Source organism: Lonchura striata, chromosome 5 (assembly GCF_046129695.1).
Source record: "Lonchura striata isolate bLonStr1 chromosome 5, bLonStr1.mat, whole genome shotgun sequence".
NCBI classification, from domain to species: domain Eukaryota; kingdom Metazoa; phylum Chordata; class Aves; order Passeriformes; family Estrildidae; genus Lonchura; species Lonchura striata.
The window spans coordinates 66,427,179-66,443,945 of record NC_134607.1 but is presented as its reverse complement, the minus strand read 5'-3'; the positions used below and the strand labels follow the sequence as shown (position 1 = coordinate 66,443,945).

The window sequence follows — 16,767 nt, the reverse complement described above, 5'->3', positions numbered from 1 at the left end:
TCGGTGCTCGGGGCAGGCGGGGAAGGGCGATGGTTTCACTTTGCGAGGCCGAATGTGTTGAAGACACATACAAGCTCCAGGCAAACCGGGATTCGACTACATTTTCCAGGGCTGGCACCTGGGGTGGTGGATCGGTCTCTGGCACAGCAGACTCTCCCCGGTGTGAAGGAGATGACACCCCTGCTGCACCCAAGTGCTAATACCCAGCTCTTCTTTCATCCCGCGATCCGCGTAAAACTGGCACGGGCATGAGCCGAGCGGAGTTTATCTGTCCCAGGTGCTGTCAGACTCGTGGTGGCGTCGCCCAAAGCTCCGGGCTCTCCCGGCAGTACAAACCACGGCAATAAGCAGGTCATATCTCATCCTCTGTTTTACAGGCTGCCCTGCCGGGATATCTCAGAGCAGCACTGAGACAAAGCCAACACTACCACCAAGGGGTAAACTGAGGCACGAAGCTTTTCATGGGAGTGAAATGCGGCGTGCCCTCGCCCCTGAATCAGCCTGGGCCAGCCCTGGAGGGCTCTGCGTGCTCCTGGGCAGGGGGATGCGCTTACATGGTCCCTGTGCTCACACTCCTCCCGTGAAATAATGCCCATCTCCCAGGCAGGAGGGCGGACCGACCTCAGGAGCAGCGCGAAGGACGCGGTGCCAGCTCCGCAAACTATCACACCGTCACCACTGCGGGCAGCTCCACCGCTGCCTTTTCCTTGCAAAGGAGTAAGCTAAAATCCAAACCCTGTTTTCCAGGCTGCTAATCCACAGGGAGGAGGCAGCTTGCAGCCTCTTTGGCATCTCGGACTTTGTCTTCCCTGCATTGCCCCTAGCAAGCAGCAGAGCTGGGGAACGTAGCCTCACTGCTGGGGAGCACAGGCAGCAGCGCTTTCCCTGATTTACACTCCCTCTCCCACTCCAAGTAGCTGCTGTGGAGTTCCTGTCCTACCCCCGAGGAAGGCGCTGGCTCCTGACACGCCGAGATAAGCCTCGGCTGCCAGTGTCAGCGCTCTGGAGATAAGTAAACAGGAGGCATAATTTGATTTGCACTGATATAGCTGCTGGTGGAGCTGAAATCTTGAGAATAAAACAAACCTCATAGAGGACCCAAAATTTTCTCCTTGATGGTATTTCAGGGTCAGCAAAATTGAAAGTATTTTTTAAAGTTTCCAAGCAAGATTGTGGGGTTTTTTTCCCTCTATTTTTTTTCCTTTCTGTAACAGGGTGCTTCTTGGGAGGAATTGTAGGGATTAAGAAGGGCACTAAGCTATCCCATATTCTTGGGCTGTCCACATTGCTGAGGGGGTAGGGGAAGAAGGGAGCCAGGAGAGATGGGAAGTCTGAAAGGCTGAGTTACATTGTCCCTAGGGGATTATTTTATTCTATTCCTCCACTGGAAATATTGATTGCTGCATAAAACTTGTAAACACCAAATGAAGCACAGAAACACCCATTATTTTACCCACTGAGGGAGGACAGACACAGGGTGAAAAGGTTAAGCTGGGAGCTGAAGTCTGACTCCTCTTTAAGTGCCTGGCTTCAAAGGCATGAAAAGGAAGTTTGGGGCCTAAACTCCCACAGACAACAACTGGGGTCAAGCTGAAAACATCCCTCTGTGCTTCCAGATGCCCATCTGCAAGGCGGGGAGGACGACGCGGCTGTGCTGCACGGCATGTACAGAGGACGTGTTTGGGAGAGGTTCTGACATGTGGAACACATAAGAGTCTAAAAGGCCAGCAGATCACACCCTTCAGAAAATACCCCTGTGTCCCCAGGTCCCCCGTTGTCATTTATGACTAAACTTCGGCATGGCATAGAAGGAATTTGAAACTTTTCTGAGCTGCTGGCAGCTGCTCTATTTGGATGCTGTCCTGCCCGTCCTCCTCCTCTGTCTCTGCTGGACTGTCCCCTGTGCTCAGATCCTGTTCTATTTTACCCTCTCTGCTACCAAATCTCACAGTGCTGTTTGGTAAGGGAAGCTCTGTTTCTTGTTTCTCTTTGATGATTAACTCCAACTGTCCAAACACACAGGGCTCTGGGGAAGCTGTTCAGATGCCCAAATGCAGGCATGTAGTGCCCTTTTCCATGCCCCAGGTTCCCTGCCTGGCTCCTGGCTGCTGCCCCGGGTGGGAGGGAGCCTGACATAGGTCCGGAGTTGTATCTGCCAGCCCCACGCAGATGTCTTGGATCACCAGCAGTGCCTAAAACAGCATTAGACACCTACGTTTTGGGCACTGGAGCAGCTCTCCAGATTGATGCATTTTTATATTTAGTTTTGTTGTTTTCCTTGGCAGAAGGAGGCAAATCCAGACTCTTGGGAGGGAGGGGGTGGAAGTGACCCCACAACCTAAGTTTGTGTCTTTTATTCCATAGCTCTGCTTCCCAAACATACATGTGTGTTTTACCATTGCTGTAGTTGTGCTCCATTTGCTCCCCAAGTATTATTCTACAGTGTACCACTCCTTTTTTCCACATCGATCTGAGAGGTCTCCCCCTTCCTATACAAAAGGAATCCAATCTGCAAAAATGTGAATACCCACAGGAAAGTATCCGCTTTCCTGTTAACTGATCACAATCCCTTCAGAGAAACAAAGCCGAAGGTGCCCCTTCAGCCAGACCTCCTAATGTAAGCAAGCTGTTCTCTTCACCAGTTGCCCGTCTTATGTATGGTCTCAGATTTATGTTGTTAATGCAGTGACAGATGCACAAGGTGCCATTAGTAGGTCTTCCTAAATGGAAGCGTAATTTTTACCCATCAAGATCCTTTTACCACGCTGGTGCTTGCAACCTTCACTGGGGAATAGAGCCTCAGCAGGGAGCTGGTCATAATTTCAACAGGATCTTGTGGAAATGCAGTGACAACAGATGCATGCTGGTTTTGGGGCTGGTATGAATCAAAACATCCATGTTCATGTCAGGTTTGCCTCTCCTTGCACTGAGGTTGGGTTTGGTTTTGGGTTATTTAGCTTATGATTGTCTTTGGTTAATTTCCTAGGCCAAACCCAATGCCTGCACATGTGGGTGGGACAATTTGTATTGGTGTTACTGGGATTGCATCAGAGGTGCAATGACCCTTTGACAGAGTACCTCAGCAGGGACTGGGACAGCATCTCCCCAAACACACTGGAAACATGGCTTAGGAGAAAGTCAACCATTAACACAAGCTTAGAGCACAGCTTTCCTGCCCTTGAGTAGCTGCCTTCACTCAGTGCCCGCAGACAAGGGGACAATTAGCGGTGCTGCAGAGGGCCAAGTCTGCGATGTGATGGTTTGCCTGCTGGGTTCTCTTCTGAGGTCAGCAGCTCGTTTTGGATCATGCAGCATTGGGCAGCTTTCAGATGGGAACAATTTTTGGTAGTGGCCATCATTACAGGCTGCACATGAAACGATTTAATCTTCAACAGATACTTAAGGAAGTATCCACTGGCTTTTGAGCACAGCTGCACACTCACACATACATGTGAAAGAGGCTAGTAAAAGAAGAGAAAATAATTACCCTTATTCCCTCTCCTCCAAGGGGCCTCTCCCCACCATGATCTCTGTTTCATCATACCAATAAAACTGGAACTGACACTATCACTTGAATTTGAAAAACTGCTTATCAACTTGTGAACATTTAAGGGAATAACTATTCCCCATCAGACAACATGCACTGTTTAAAATGTGTTGTAGTGGGTGGGGAGGCCATGATGGGGAAACCAGTGCCAGAAATGTATTCTAAAAAGCTGGCAGTTTAGAAGAGGAGCCAAGAGAGAGCTCCAAGTGCTGCATGGTGTGCTGTGGAGAATTCAGGTGCAAGCTACAGGAATTTTCTCACTGGAAACCCCTTCCAAGAGGCTGGCAAGATTGTCAGGCACCAGATGTTTGTGACTAGTTACAAAGAGCTGCAGTCAAAACCCTTCAGACGCAATCTTCTTTTGTGAGCACGCTTGTGGTTTGCTGGCTGGTCCTTAATTAAGCTGAGCCTGGAAAAGAGGAGGCCCGGGGTCTGCATCCATTTCAGCCATGTGAGTCTGAAGGATATTTTACCATTTTTATTGACCATGCAGCTGGTACTGAGGAGTTTGCACATGCCAGGAGGTAGGGTCAGCGTCAGAGTGTTTGAAAAATGCTGGAGGTTCCTGATAAAGAAGGGAATGTCTTTTGAATGAAATATCAGGGATTGCTTCTGCCTTGGTCACTCATGGCCTGGGTGACCTGGACTTTTGGAGAGGTGTGGGGACCTGAGTTAGTGCTAGGCACTGGGCTGTGCTCTGTCCCTTTATGCTCAGGGAGCCTTGCCAGATTATTCGGTGGAAGTACTGTGCCATTTATTTGGGAGCCCCTGGCAGTAATGAGGCTGTTGCTTGCTCTGTGTTGCCCTTTAGCTCAGGCACAGGACAGAGGGGATTGCTGAAGGCCAGCACTGAAGGTTGGTGCATAATGCTCTTTGGACTGTGGCATTTAGAGAAACATGCCTGAATGATCCCTTTTGGAATAATTCCAAATCCTGAACCTAGGGTATGGGGTTCTTGATACTGTTTTCTGCCTGCTGTGCCCAGAAGAGCCAGACTTGGTACTGAACTGGGGAGCATGCACTATGGCTGGGCATGCTGTGGGGACACAATATGAGCCATTTTGCATTTGGTCTCTTAGGAAACAAATAAAATCTCATTTTCTTTCTCTTTTCAGTGTGCTGAATCACCTGAGATGAGGCACAGGCTGAATGCACACACTCTCAAGGGTTCCAGATAGCATTCTGGGTGGCTGTTCAGACTCAAATCATCTGCAGAAATCTACAGAGGATCTACCTGCTGGTAACTCTGTTTTATGATGCAAAGGGGATTCACAAAGAAGATGGAGACAGACTTTGCTCAGAGGTGCCCAGTGAAAGTATAAGAGGTAATAGACACAGGCTGTGGGGTTGCAGCAAGATAAATTATTAGAAGATACATAAAGTAAAACTCCAAGTCCCAAAATAATCAGTGCAGGTGTTCAAACACTAGGGTCATGAGTAACCAAATCAAACTCTGAAGGTGGCCCAACTTTTAGCAGGAGGTTGGACTAGAGACCTCCAGAGGACCCATATTTTTCTTTGATTCTAAAGATTAATAAATGACCAACTGTAATTGCTGTTGGACTTCCTGACCTATGTGGCATCCCCCAGTCCTTCAAGTCTTGCCACTTCCTAGATGATTAATGCCTTATTAAATCACTCTATGCAGAAGGAACAATCATCCCTCCAAATGCATGCACTACCACCCAGCCTGGATACTCTGAATGGCTTCTAGGAAAGGCAGAGAAATAATGTGAAACATTCCTAACAGTCCCAATGCAACCCCTTCCCTTGCCTACGCTATGGGCAAGAGTCAGCATGGATGACATCCCAATACTAAAACTGGTATTAAACAATGGAACTAAAACAATGACAGTATTTTCACACAGCTTGCATGAGCGAAGCCACAAGCTCCCAAGTCTTTTGTCCTGCAGTTTAAAGACAAAACAAACATAACAAAAAAAATTCCTCCTTGGAAATGTAATTTCCTCCACTGAAAAAACCAGCAAGCTAAATTGTAGGAGTTGAGTTATGCAGGAGGTCAGAGTGGAGGTTGTGAGCGGTCCCTTTTTGGCCTTAAACTCTATGGAAATCACAGCCCCAGCGAAGTCAATGGCAGTTTTGTCCCAGTGATTTCAGTGGGGCCATGGTTTCCGGGCATGGATTTGTGTGCTGCCTCAAGCCAACCCTGCTCCCATCAATCATACCTCTGTCAAACTAGTTAGAGTGAATGAGGAAGGAGTTGGTCCAGGCAGAACAGCACCATCTTAGCTCAAACAAATGGGCTCTTGTTTCAGGGACAGATTTACCAAGAGATTTCCGTGGGCTGTCACCTGTGAATTAGTGTAACCCACTGCTGCGGCTGTCCCTGGGTCATGAGATGGGGATGCCACTGCACCATAACTTAGTCCTCCATCCTGCCACACTTCCATTCATTCCTTTATTTTTATTACTTTGGGATATTTTTTTTTCTTTCACTTCTCAAAACAAGAAAAAAAAAAAAAAAAAGATTTCCTGTGTGATTTGATGTGGGAAAAGCCTTACCAATGGTCTTCCCAGAGGCTTGCTGTCCTCCCTACCCTCATGGAATGAGAGAATAGCTTGGCTAAGTGGGACTTTCAGTGGTCTGTCAGCAATCCCAGCTCACTATCTAATTACTTCTTTGCCTCAGGCTTCAGGCCTTTTTTTGCCAAACAGACAAACAATTTCTGGTCCAATCTGAGATCCCTTTTGCTGTGTGTTGTTCTTGTGGGACCACACCACCCCTGCAAACATTTCTGGCTTGACCGAACACAAATTGCATCTAGGTCTATATAATAACCACTCTGCAACCATTTCCATTATAGAAACACAATTCTCTGTTAAATTTCAAAGTGGCTTATTGGCTCAGAGAGACAGCAGAGCATCAGATCACAGAGGGAAGAGCTGCTATTTGGACAAAGCATTATTTGTCTAAATAATGCAACTTGATATTTGTTTCTGTAACTACACAGACTGGGAGATTAGACTTTGACTTTATATACAACCCAATCCACTTTCACTGCACATATATATCTGGTAGCTGCTGTTAGATTGTGCACTACTGTCACCATGCTGTGTGTGTCTAAATCAATAGATCTACAAAGAACCTTTTCTCCCTGGTTTGTTTAAGTTAAACTTTCTCCCTTTTATTCTCTGAAAGAACATCAAAGTGACTGGATCTTTCTGCATTGAAGAGCTCTCCTTTCTGGCACAATATACCATGTATTAGATAAAGGATGCCCAGTTTGTAGTCTATGAATCAGCTGTGGCAGCCTAGAAGGATTTATGCTGCCCACAAAGCATTACTGCTACTTTCTCTCTTAAAGATCCTCATGTCTTCTCCAGTGGCTTGCTAAAGTACCTCTGTCTTGGAACCAAACTACAGGAATCACATTCCCATCTCATGCTGCTGTGGTGATGCACAATAGTTTGTGTGACTGAAAATACTCCCATGATTCTGGATGTCTGCACAGGGGGTGCCATGGCAGCAGCAATCCCACTCTCATGGTGATGGCTGCAGTGAACCTTCTGAGCCTCCTGCCCAGACCACTGACCAAAGGTGCCTCACAGCCACAACCACAGAGTAATGGGACCCCTGCATGGCTTCATCTCATGATAAAAGTGTCCAAGCCTTCAGAGCAGCCCTGGTGAGCTATGAGACAGCATCTGAGCAGGGTGGGGTGTAGAGGAGCTTGCCACCACTTCAGAGCCAAGCATAAGTGCTCAAGGAGGTTTCAATCTCTCTCCAGATCTCCACCCTAATTCCAGGGCCCTGAGGTCCAATTTGTTTCACTTTGTGCTGTCGGAGTGATTTGTCTTTGCATCTTGTTGAAGTTCCTGCTGTGTGCTGCAGAATCATTTAAGACTTGGCTGCTGCTTTTACACAGAATTACTGTTTAAGATCTGAATACGACAAAGGACTTAGAGAAGGGAGTTTTATTTTGATGGGACTACTCCTATATTTAATGGTAGCCATGGTCTTGACTTGGCTGGATCATGGGATGAACGTCATGCTCTAGCTTTTCTGAATGTAAATTCTCACAGAAAACCCTGGGAACTGTATGTCTAATGGTATCACCACAGCACATTAAACCACCAGAATAGTGCTGGTTTCTTTATAAAACAGCAGTGCCTTAGACTGTGTATTAATGTTTGCAAGCATTGTAGTTGATAAAACTACTTATTTACCTACAGAATGGTAGGTAAATGACTACTGTATGATTCTAAAAAGTTTATTTACCTAGACAATCTACTCACCTGTCTGAAATCAGCCCTCTTTGGGAGACACACGGAAGCAAATTTTTACCAACTTTTATGTGGAGGAAAAAGTGAGCATGATGACCTTATACCTAACAGTTGATTCATCCTGGTTCAACCATGACAAACTCCATGCAGTTGTACTCCTTCCAACTTGTTCTGAGCTGTGAAGCTCTTGTCTCACTCCACAAAGTTACTGTGTAGGTTAATGGCTGTTTCTTTTTCTGGCTGCAGTTATTTATGCAGCCTGTATACATATCCAGCTCCTACAGCTTTGCTGATTGTGGGTCAGATGGTGAACGGGACTGGGGACTGATCGAGGTTAAGAGTGACCACTTTTTATGGCTGGCTGGTGCTAAGAGAGTCTGATCCCTTCTCTGGAGCAGCTTCCTTCCCAACTGCACAGCTATACCAGGATGGCTTAGGAAGGGGCCCAGGGGAGGAAGTGAGCAGTGGGGCAGGACTGTGATGGGGGAGGAGAGTGCTGAAGGCCACTTCAGCTGATACTGCTGCCAAAAGAAATGTTCACTGAATCATAGCCCAGTGGCATGTCCAGCCAAATCCTGTGGAAGTTCTCAGTGTCAGGGACATAATCCTGCTTTTCAGCCCAGTGTGCTTTGATGTCATTTATTCAGCTCCCAGTGTGTTTGGCAGCTCTTTGGCACAGTGGTAAGGCATGAAGTAGTGGGTGCTGAAAGGGGAAGTGCCTTGTGCTGGATGGTAGAAACCCCAAATGAGGGCAGACAGCAGCAAAAAAGGTACTGGTGAGAACAAGTTCTCCTGTCTTATGGGGATGGAATAGGACATTTCTGCAGGGAAAGGCTTTAAACTGTGCCTGCTTTTCAGTGTTTGCAGGTCTGGGTATTATGTTTTAAGGAAAGAAATTGGGTGAGCAACCTGTGTCTATGAGAAGGAGCAGCGTGGTAAGGAACCTCACTTTGTATATGTCTCCCTCCTTCCATGCTCCACATTTCCAAACACTAAACCAAGACTGAATTACTGCACTATAAAATTAGTTGAACCCACTGTGACCTGAAGACTGGTTCAGTTTACAGCCAAGTCCATAACCCAGGAAGCACAAGGGATCAGCAATGAGAAGAGAAATGAAAGAGCAGAGCAGAAGGAGTCAGCAGGTAGTCCTTAACAGCCTGCTAATCACAGTGAATAATTTATTACAGCAGTGCCACTGAGACTCCACAACCTTTTAAACCAGTATTCCCTGGAAATGATTTCTGCTCATTTTTTATAATTTGTAAATTTGAAATCTTCTATCCCTGTCTACAATGCAAAGGTGTCTGCAAAGTCCTAGGAAATGACGAGGAGCTCAATGAAACATCAGTCCAACATGTTTTCTGATTTCACTTGATTCTGGATGCCCTAGAGAAAGTCCAGCCTGTTCTGAATACACCCTGTGGCTCAGCAGCATGCCAGTGAGAGGAGTGAGACACATGCTCCTTACCTCTGACAACAGAAACCAACTTGGTGTCAAATCAAACACTCTCCTTGAACACCAGGATTTATAACCCCTCCCAAAATTCTCTTTGAAAATAACCAACCCAATGTTAAAACCCTGGGGGGAAGTTCACACTTTTAGTGCTATCTTCAATCCTTCTGAGTTCTTGTCCTCTATTGTATTGTGTGGCAAGGAGCTGTGCAAGTGAATTGGGCTTCCAGTAACTAATCTGAATTTCATGTTTCTTTTGCCTTTTTGACTCTCCCTGTGTTCTATGATCAGTTAGGACAGATAACAATCTGTCAGCTTCCTCCTCCCTGTCATCCACTACTTTATGTACATTTCACATCAATCCTTATTTTATGGTTTTTTTAAGTTACTGGTCTGTCATTCCTTCACCACAGGAAGCACGAGTTTAACCACTCCATCAATGCAATTACTGACTTGACAATTCTTCATTATGTCCTAAAGCAGAGAGGATGTATTTGTTCTGCAATAAAGCAGCTCTTAATTAGGCTATTGCTCCTCCTGTGTAAATATCCCATTTTGCCTCTGGAATTGGGAAAGTTCACTCTATCTCTTGTTGTTTGCAAAAGGCCAAGTGGCACAGGACAACAATCTTTCACTTTCTGGACACAATTAATGTGCTGATTACTTTCCTCATGCTTTCGACAAGCAGGTGATTTTTCTCTGATCAGACACTTACAACTACTGAATTTATTTGTGCTCTGCATTGCTTGGTAGGATGGGTCCAACTTGCCTCTTATTTTTTCATGTTTAAATGGGAAGTCAACCTGTTACTTTTGCTTTAGATACATGATGTCGCTACAAACTAAAAATTAAATACTTTGTCATGAGAACCCAAAGACTGTTGCAGAGACCTTATGGAAAGGGACAGAGCATTCTCACAGCATGCTTCATTTAATCTCAGAGAAAGGGTAATGCTGAGAAGGAATGGCAGAAACTGGTGTCACAAGAAATTTTTTTTGTCAAGTTACATTAATGGCTGAATATTGTGATGCCTCACATTTTATCTTATTTCTAAATACCTTTATTCCCTTTGGGCTCTCTTCAGTAACCAGATAATGTAAGCACTGATAATGTTTATGAGTCTGAGAAAAAAGGCTCACTTTAGGTTTCATTGCCAATAGCTTTCTATAGAAGAAAATGAGATAACACCATATAGATGTATCTCTTACAAAGCAACTAAACATTACAAGACTCTCCTTTAATGTAATTTTATTTTTTGTGATAAATTAAACATTTTCTCTCTCTTTTTATCTGCCATATGGCAGTCCTTTGGCTGACTTTGTTAATCATTCACTCTTCAGCTTGGAGTTGTTTACTAACTGTTAAGCTGTTTGCACAAAAAATGCCTTCGGGCTCTTAAATCAGTGGGAATATCTCACTAGAACAACAGAGATATGCCTGGTGCTACTACTTGGATGTGCAGATCTCACAGCTCCAGGCTATGCTGAGGCTCTCTGTGTACAGGTCTCTTGGGATGGAGTGGAGTCACATCCCTGCATGCTGGTTAAAATGACACACACCACTCACAGACAAATGCTCACACAGGGCTGCTGCAGTGCCTTGGCTTTCTTTCCAGTTGCTCCTAATGACCCTTCTCTGAATATCATGGGTTTGGTCTTTTCTCTTCACAAGAAAGTGTTTGTAGAAGCTAAGTTTAACATAGAGGGAAATGGATTCTGCCCACCCTGGAAGCTGTGAGCGGCTTCTACACAAATGACACTGGTTCTGCAAGCCCAGCTTCCAGAATGCCTCAATATATGGTTGGCAGGACAGCAGCCATTCTTCCACACTCGATACTCTTTTCTTCTTGTTCAGCTGGAGCATTGGATTTTGTGTAGTATACCAAAACTTTTGCAATTATTTCATACCCAAGAATGTACAGCTAGCAGATTATAACTCATAGGGACCAAATTTGCACTAGAACAGGCAAGGGGAAGAGGGGAAGCATTTGACAGGGCTTTGCTGAGTCTGTGAGCTAACCCCCAAATGACAGAAGAAAAAGGATGACCCTCAAAGTGATGGTTTTGGGTAGATTCAGGGCCTCCACAAAATTCAAGCATAGCCAGGAAGGAACATAAAAATAGAAACACAGAGACACATTAGTCTCTGCAGTCTAGGTAAAACTGCATTCCAGTTTAATAGCCCTTCATTCCCATCTGAACCACCCAGGACTAGATGCCAGATACCCATCTCAGCTGCATCTCCCGTAATGCTGGAGAACTTGATGCTTGAGTGGGAACAGTGCAAGCAGGATGAGGTTCTGGCCCTGCATCAGCCTCAATTCCCCTCTCCAGTCTCATCTAACTTGCTGACAAACCTGGTTAGTTTTCTAGAGACACATGGCTGATTTACTCCAGCAATTTAATGAAATCATGGTTTTGAGTGACTGCTAATGAGATCGCCTGAGATAGGTTCAGCTGCTTAGTGTGTTACAGTTTTACTCACAAGCACAAGAAACATGGAAATCTATCTAGGATGACATAAAGGAAAACATTACAATCTCCTCATAAGACAAACAAGGCTTTTATATGCACTTAATATAAATGTCTTGATTTCAGCTGGTTTCTTTCTAAAATTTTCTGTTTGTGTTTTTTCCAGGGAGACTTATTTTTCCATTGTAAGTTTTCAATTTGTTTCTGGTGTCAGCAGTGTGCAGGAACAAAATATTAAAGATCAGAAAAGCCATAATCTCTTTCCCCCTCCCCCACTAATTTTACCTTTCAGAAAGTTCAGTAAAGTTTACCCATCCCATTTGCACAGCAAAGACTTGAACCAGCATATGCTGGTGCAGTGAAATGAATCAGATACTGTGGCAGGCTGCTCCCAGATACCAGGGTTATCAAGTGCAATTTTACAATCTAATTAGCAAGAGGATTAAACACTACGCCTCACTGAGGCAGTTGATCTGCTCTTGCCAGAGGGGTTTTACCACCTGTGTAGGGTAAAAAGTCTTTTTACTTGCTCCACAGAAGGTAAAATCACTCCGTGGAGAAATAACAAAGCCTCAGCCACTCTGTCCAAGTCCCATCCCTGATTTAGGCTGTTCATTTTGGAATAGCTCTGCCAACAGATGGGGTTTGCAAGCATCATGTAGCAGAGAAATGCTCATCTAGGCTTTCTTTTCACTGCTGTGGTCTCTGGATTGTGGCAATGGACAAATCTGAGCCTGGAAATTCCTGCTTTGCCTTCCCACCCAACCTTTCCTCAGTTTCCTTTCTGCCACAGTTCTTAGTAGTTTCTACATAAGGTTTATATAACCCATTGTTTTGGGTCTGCTGGATTTCATACATGATTTACTGAGACCCAAAAAACTAATTCCCAATAAAGAGGAAACCAGCACCCTATTTTTTTTTAGGGTTACACTTGGAGAATAAGGACCAGAGGTGCCTAAAGCCCCTGATTTGAGGTGCAGTGTGAGTGCTAGAGGTAGGTTAGTAGGGACACAGGCTGGTGACAAGTTTATCAAGCTCCAAAACCAATGCTACAGAGTAGATCACACTGAACAGCTGAGAATAGAAAGTAGACAAGCTGAGAAAGGAGGTTTGACCCTTCTGGTGGAAATGTGTCTCCTCTCATGCAGTTAGAGCACCTGATCTCTCCTCTCCTTCCTTCTGATGCTCTCCACTGACCCACTCATCCCAAGAGGGCTGACAATAATTGCTATAACGTGTGAAAGGCTGAGTCCTGTCATGGCAGAGCACTCATTTTTTCCACAGAAATGTCTGTATTCCTAAGACTGACTTCTGAAGGCATCTTTTAAGTACATGTCTTCCCTGGGGGATTGGCACTGCTGGAGATATGTGGGTGCAAACACCTAGCCTAGGCATGTTTTAAACTACCATGTGTGAGGATGGCTTGCCCTGCAGGTAATGATTGATCCCAAATAGATGTGTATTTTAGTCTTTGTGAAGATCTCCTTACTCTCCTTGTCCTTTCTTTTAATGAATAAAAGTCCCATTAATAGCCTTCAGTGAATGAAAGGCTACTTGGTGCACCTATTGTCTCTTGCTATCTCCTTAGCAGCTTTCTACCAAAACTTTGATACTAGTTCATTTTAATAGAAGATGGTCTTTGTGAGCACCAGGCAGCGTCCAACTTGAATGTGACCAGAGGAGGTGAAAGAAGAGTTGGTACAGACACAACTAAAAGACAAATGCAGAATTTAATTCACTGTGGAAGCTTTTGCATCCACAGAATAGCTGCCTAGTTGCTCCAAATCTTCCAGTCCTGCAGCCTGTATGCCAGCCTGAAGTCTTGTCTCCCGATGTCTCCACAGGTTTGCAGTGCAACAAACACTGTTGCTAACAGACTCTGCATTCTCACCTGCAGGGCATGTGCTCAGAAATGAGGTCTTTTATATTAGATGGCATTCTAGGTGGAAAAATCAGAGCACATGGGTCCCCCTCGTAGGCTGAGCTCAAGAATCAAAACTTCCCATGCCTTTTTTTTATGCATGTGTTAAAAGTCAGCTTTCCCTGCTACCTTGAAATTAACTCTTCAGTTAGGAAAATCATTGCTTATCAAATGTAATGTTGGTCCTGAGAAAATAATGCAATTTTCCTTTTTTAATAAATGGAAGCAGTTTTCCTGTCTCTTCATCCCTTTCTGCCTCAGATAATTTATAGCTTGACAATACAATATCAAAGGTGGGCTGAGCACCCCCAATCCACCATTGCCAGTGAATGGAAGGCCTCCAGCACCTGAGAGGATCAGTCCTTGAGTTCCCATCTATGTCTTATGAATCACACAAAAAAAAAGTAAATTGCAAGATTAAGGGACACTTATTTCCTCCATAAATTATGAGTTACTTTTGTCCATTAATTCTTTGCAGACACAGAGACAAGTTTGGGAGAAAACAAACATCCTTCAAAAATCACATTAATCAATGCCAGCATTTGGTGTACATCACACCCTTGACTCAAGCTATGACATGTGTGGCAAGCCCAGATCTTAGTAGGAAAGTAAACACTTACCTTTCTTGGTTTCACTTTGTCATGGTAATCATATTGAAAAATCCCCTTGTAGCTAAGTCCTAACCACCATGGAATTCCCTGCTTGTCCTGAAAGAGAAAACAAGGGGAGTTATATTGAATACAATGGGGAAATGCTGGAGATTTCCTGTGTGGTTGTTCAAGATGAAGATTTGTTTCTAAGTAATATCTTTGAATGGGTGTTGTTGAATTTCCCCCTGCTGAGTTCCCGCAAGTCACAAAGCTCCACAGGGTTTAGAAGAGATCTGTTTCACTTTTGGCCGTGACATATAAAACAATTTAAAACACATCACGTGTGATCAAGTTACTCAAAATGCTGTCAGGGGTGCTGAGGAAGTTTGACATGGGTCCCTTGTGCAGTGGTGCATCTTCTTTCTCTTGCCTGTAAATTATTCAGTCGGAACACTCAGAGATTGGAGAAGAAGGAAAGCAAATCACCCATCTGACTTGAATTATGTGGAGGGATTTTAGCATTAGTCTCGAAAATGCAGCAGTAATGGGATCTGAGAGCTACCAAGTGATAAGGTCTGACAGGCTCGGACCCAACTGCTTTGTGTCTGAGTGTGCAATAAAATGTCCTTATGGAGTAATGGCTGATATCTGATCCCAGTCTCTGCAATTTACTGAGCTGAAGTCCTCAATGAAATTACATCTGTTCTGTTAATGTGATAGAGAATGGCAGGGTAAAACACAGCAAAATCAAACCCCCACATCAGGCAGAAGCAAACCCTATTATGTGCAATATTTGCTGCCTCATTGCTGCTCACTGCTGCTTATTGACCATGGGGAGCTCACTGGAATAGCTCTCAAGTCTTTGCAGGATTGAACACCCAGCCCACTTCACTAGATTTTTCTTGATATAGAGTAGTCTAAGAGATCTGGATGCAAAGGGTACTGGAGAGATCGTGTCCTCTGAGAAAAGATGAGGCTAATGATTTTTGCAAAATAATAATAACTTTATTATTGCATCCTATTAGCAGGAATAGACTAGAAAAGCATCTCCTGAGACAGGTAGTCATATATTTGCATTTTTCTAGTACTCCATGTGTACAAGACATTACAGAGATATGAAAAACCATGTGATCTGTGCAGAGAGATAATGATGAAACACATCACAACTTCAGGGGTGATAAATGAGGGAATATGCTCTGGGGAATGTGGCTCTAGCTTTCTCTACTTCTGATTTCTCTACTTAAAAAACCACAAACCTACACAGCTGGTCAGGCAAAGAATAATAATAATAATAATAATAATAATAATAATAATAATAAGCTGGAAATTTTGGTGATAAATCATTAGACAAAAGTAATTAGCAACTTCATGAATATAGCTGCATGAAGTCCACATAGAAGAGGACAGCTGTATGGTGATGAGAATGTGCTACCTATCTCTAGAGTATAAGACTGTTCTGGCATTAAAATGATGCACAATCTCTGTATCCATCTACATATCTCATGTCAGGGGAGCTACAGTATGCAGGTCATGGCTGGCCCTAAACAGGTGTTCATGGATCTGCCATCTGGGAAAGATCTGACCTCTTGGAGCTACAGAAAGGACTGTCTGCCAGAGATGTGTCTGGCTTGTCCCTTTGGTGGTGGTTCACTGGTATTGCCATGCTGCTGACTGAGCTGAACACTCCAGCACAATAGGACTGCAAGGGTTTTATCTCCAAGAACAGGATTTTCCTCTTTGGAACTGTATTTACTAAACATGCACACACAGCTGAAATAAGTTTACCCTACATCAGGAAGTGAAACAAGACTTTAGTAGCAGTGTATTGTATTCTGAGAGCAGGATGGCTGTTTGTCCCTCTCTCCCTCCCTCTCCAACAAGAGTTTAGTTCAGTGAAGGACCTTCTTGTAGCACGTACCTTTACTGCGTAATAATGCACTCCATATGTTGGGAGGGATTCTACAATGCTCATATAACTGCAAGACACAAAGAAGAGAATAACATGTCTGAGAATGAGAGGATGATCTGAAAAAAAACTTTGATAAATAATTATGCCAAGAAATACTTTAAAATGAAGCATTGCATGAGATGGGATGCATAGTTATATATTGTATTTACAGTTCTGTAGAAATACTTCCTAATAAAACAAAGGTCACAAAGAAATAATTATTTTTTCACTTACTTCACAATTGCTTGACCTCTTGTCTGACCATTTAGTTTCTTGTAATGTTCAATGACTCGATCCTCACTGGAAAGGAAAAAATTAGATGTTTTATATAATGGCATTATCATGACTAAAAATCTTGTCAAAATCTGAAGAGATACTTCTGTTAACACAGCTACTGACTGATGGAATCAAAAGATACCAAGCAAAATCTTTAGATGAGGGCATTTGGTGCACAGCAGGGTAAACAAAGGGGGAGTCACAGACTGAGAATAAAAATGGTTTTGTAAGGGTTGGGTCTCTGGAACAACCCTTTTCCCTCACAAACATGGTACCTACTTGTACAGAGTTTTCCCTGCCTGCATTCCTTTCC

General features: G+C 44.0%; 1 protein-coding gene across 9 annotated transcripts in view; it reads right to left on the bottom strand.

Moving 5' to 3' along the window:
• The window catches only part of FRMD4A (FERM domain containing 4A), a 356,772-nt gene that overhangs the window by 39,794 nt on the left and 300,211 nt on the right, over window positions 1–16,767 (bottom strand). For all 9 annotated transcript variants that reach the window (XM_021531010.2, XM_077783672.1, XM_021531005.2 and 6 more), the window contains 3 exons: window positions 16,413–16,478; window positions 16,149–16,206; window positions 14,261–14,347 (listed from right to left, as the gene is read on the bottom strand). In XM_021531010.2, the coding sequence (XP_021386685.1) occupies window positions 14,261–14,347; window positions 16,149–16,206; window positions 16,413–16,478 (211 nt within the window). The remainder of the gene's footprint in view (window positions 1–14,260; window positions 14,348–16,148; window positions 16,207–16,412; window positions 16,479–16,767) is intronic.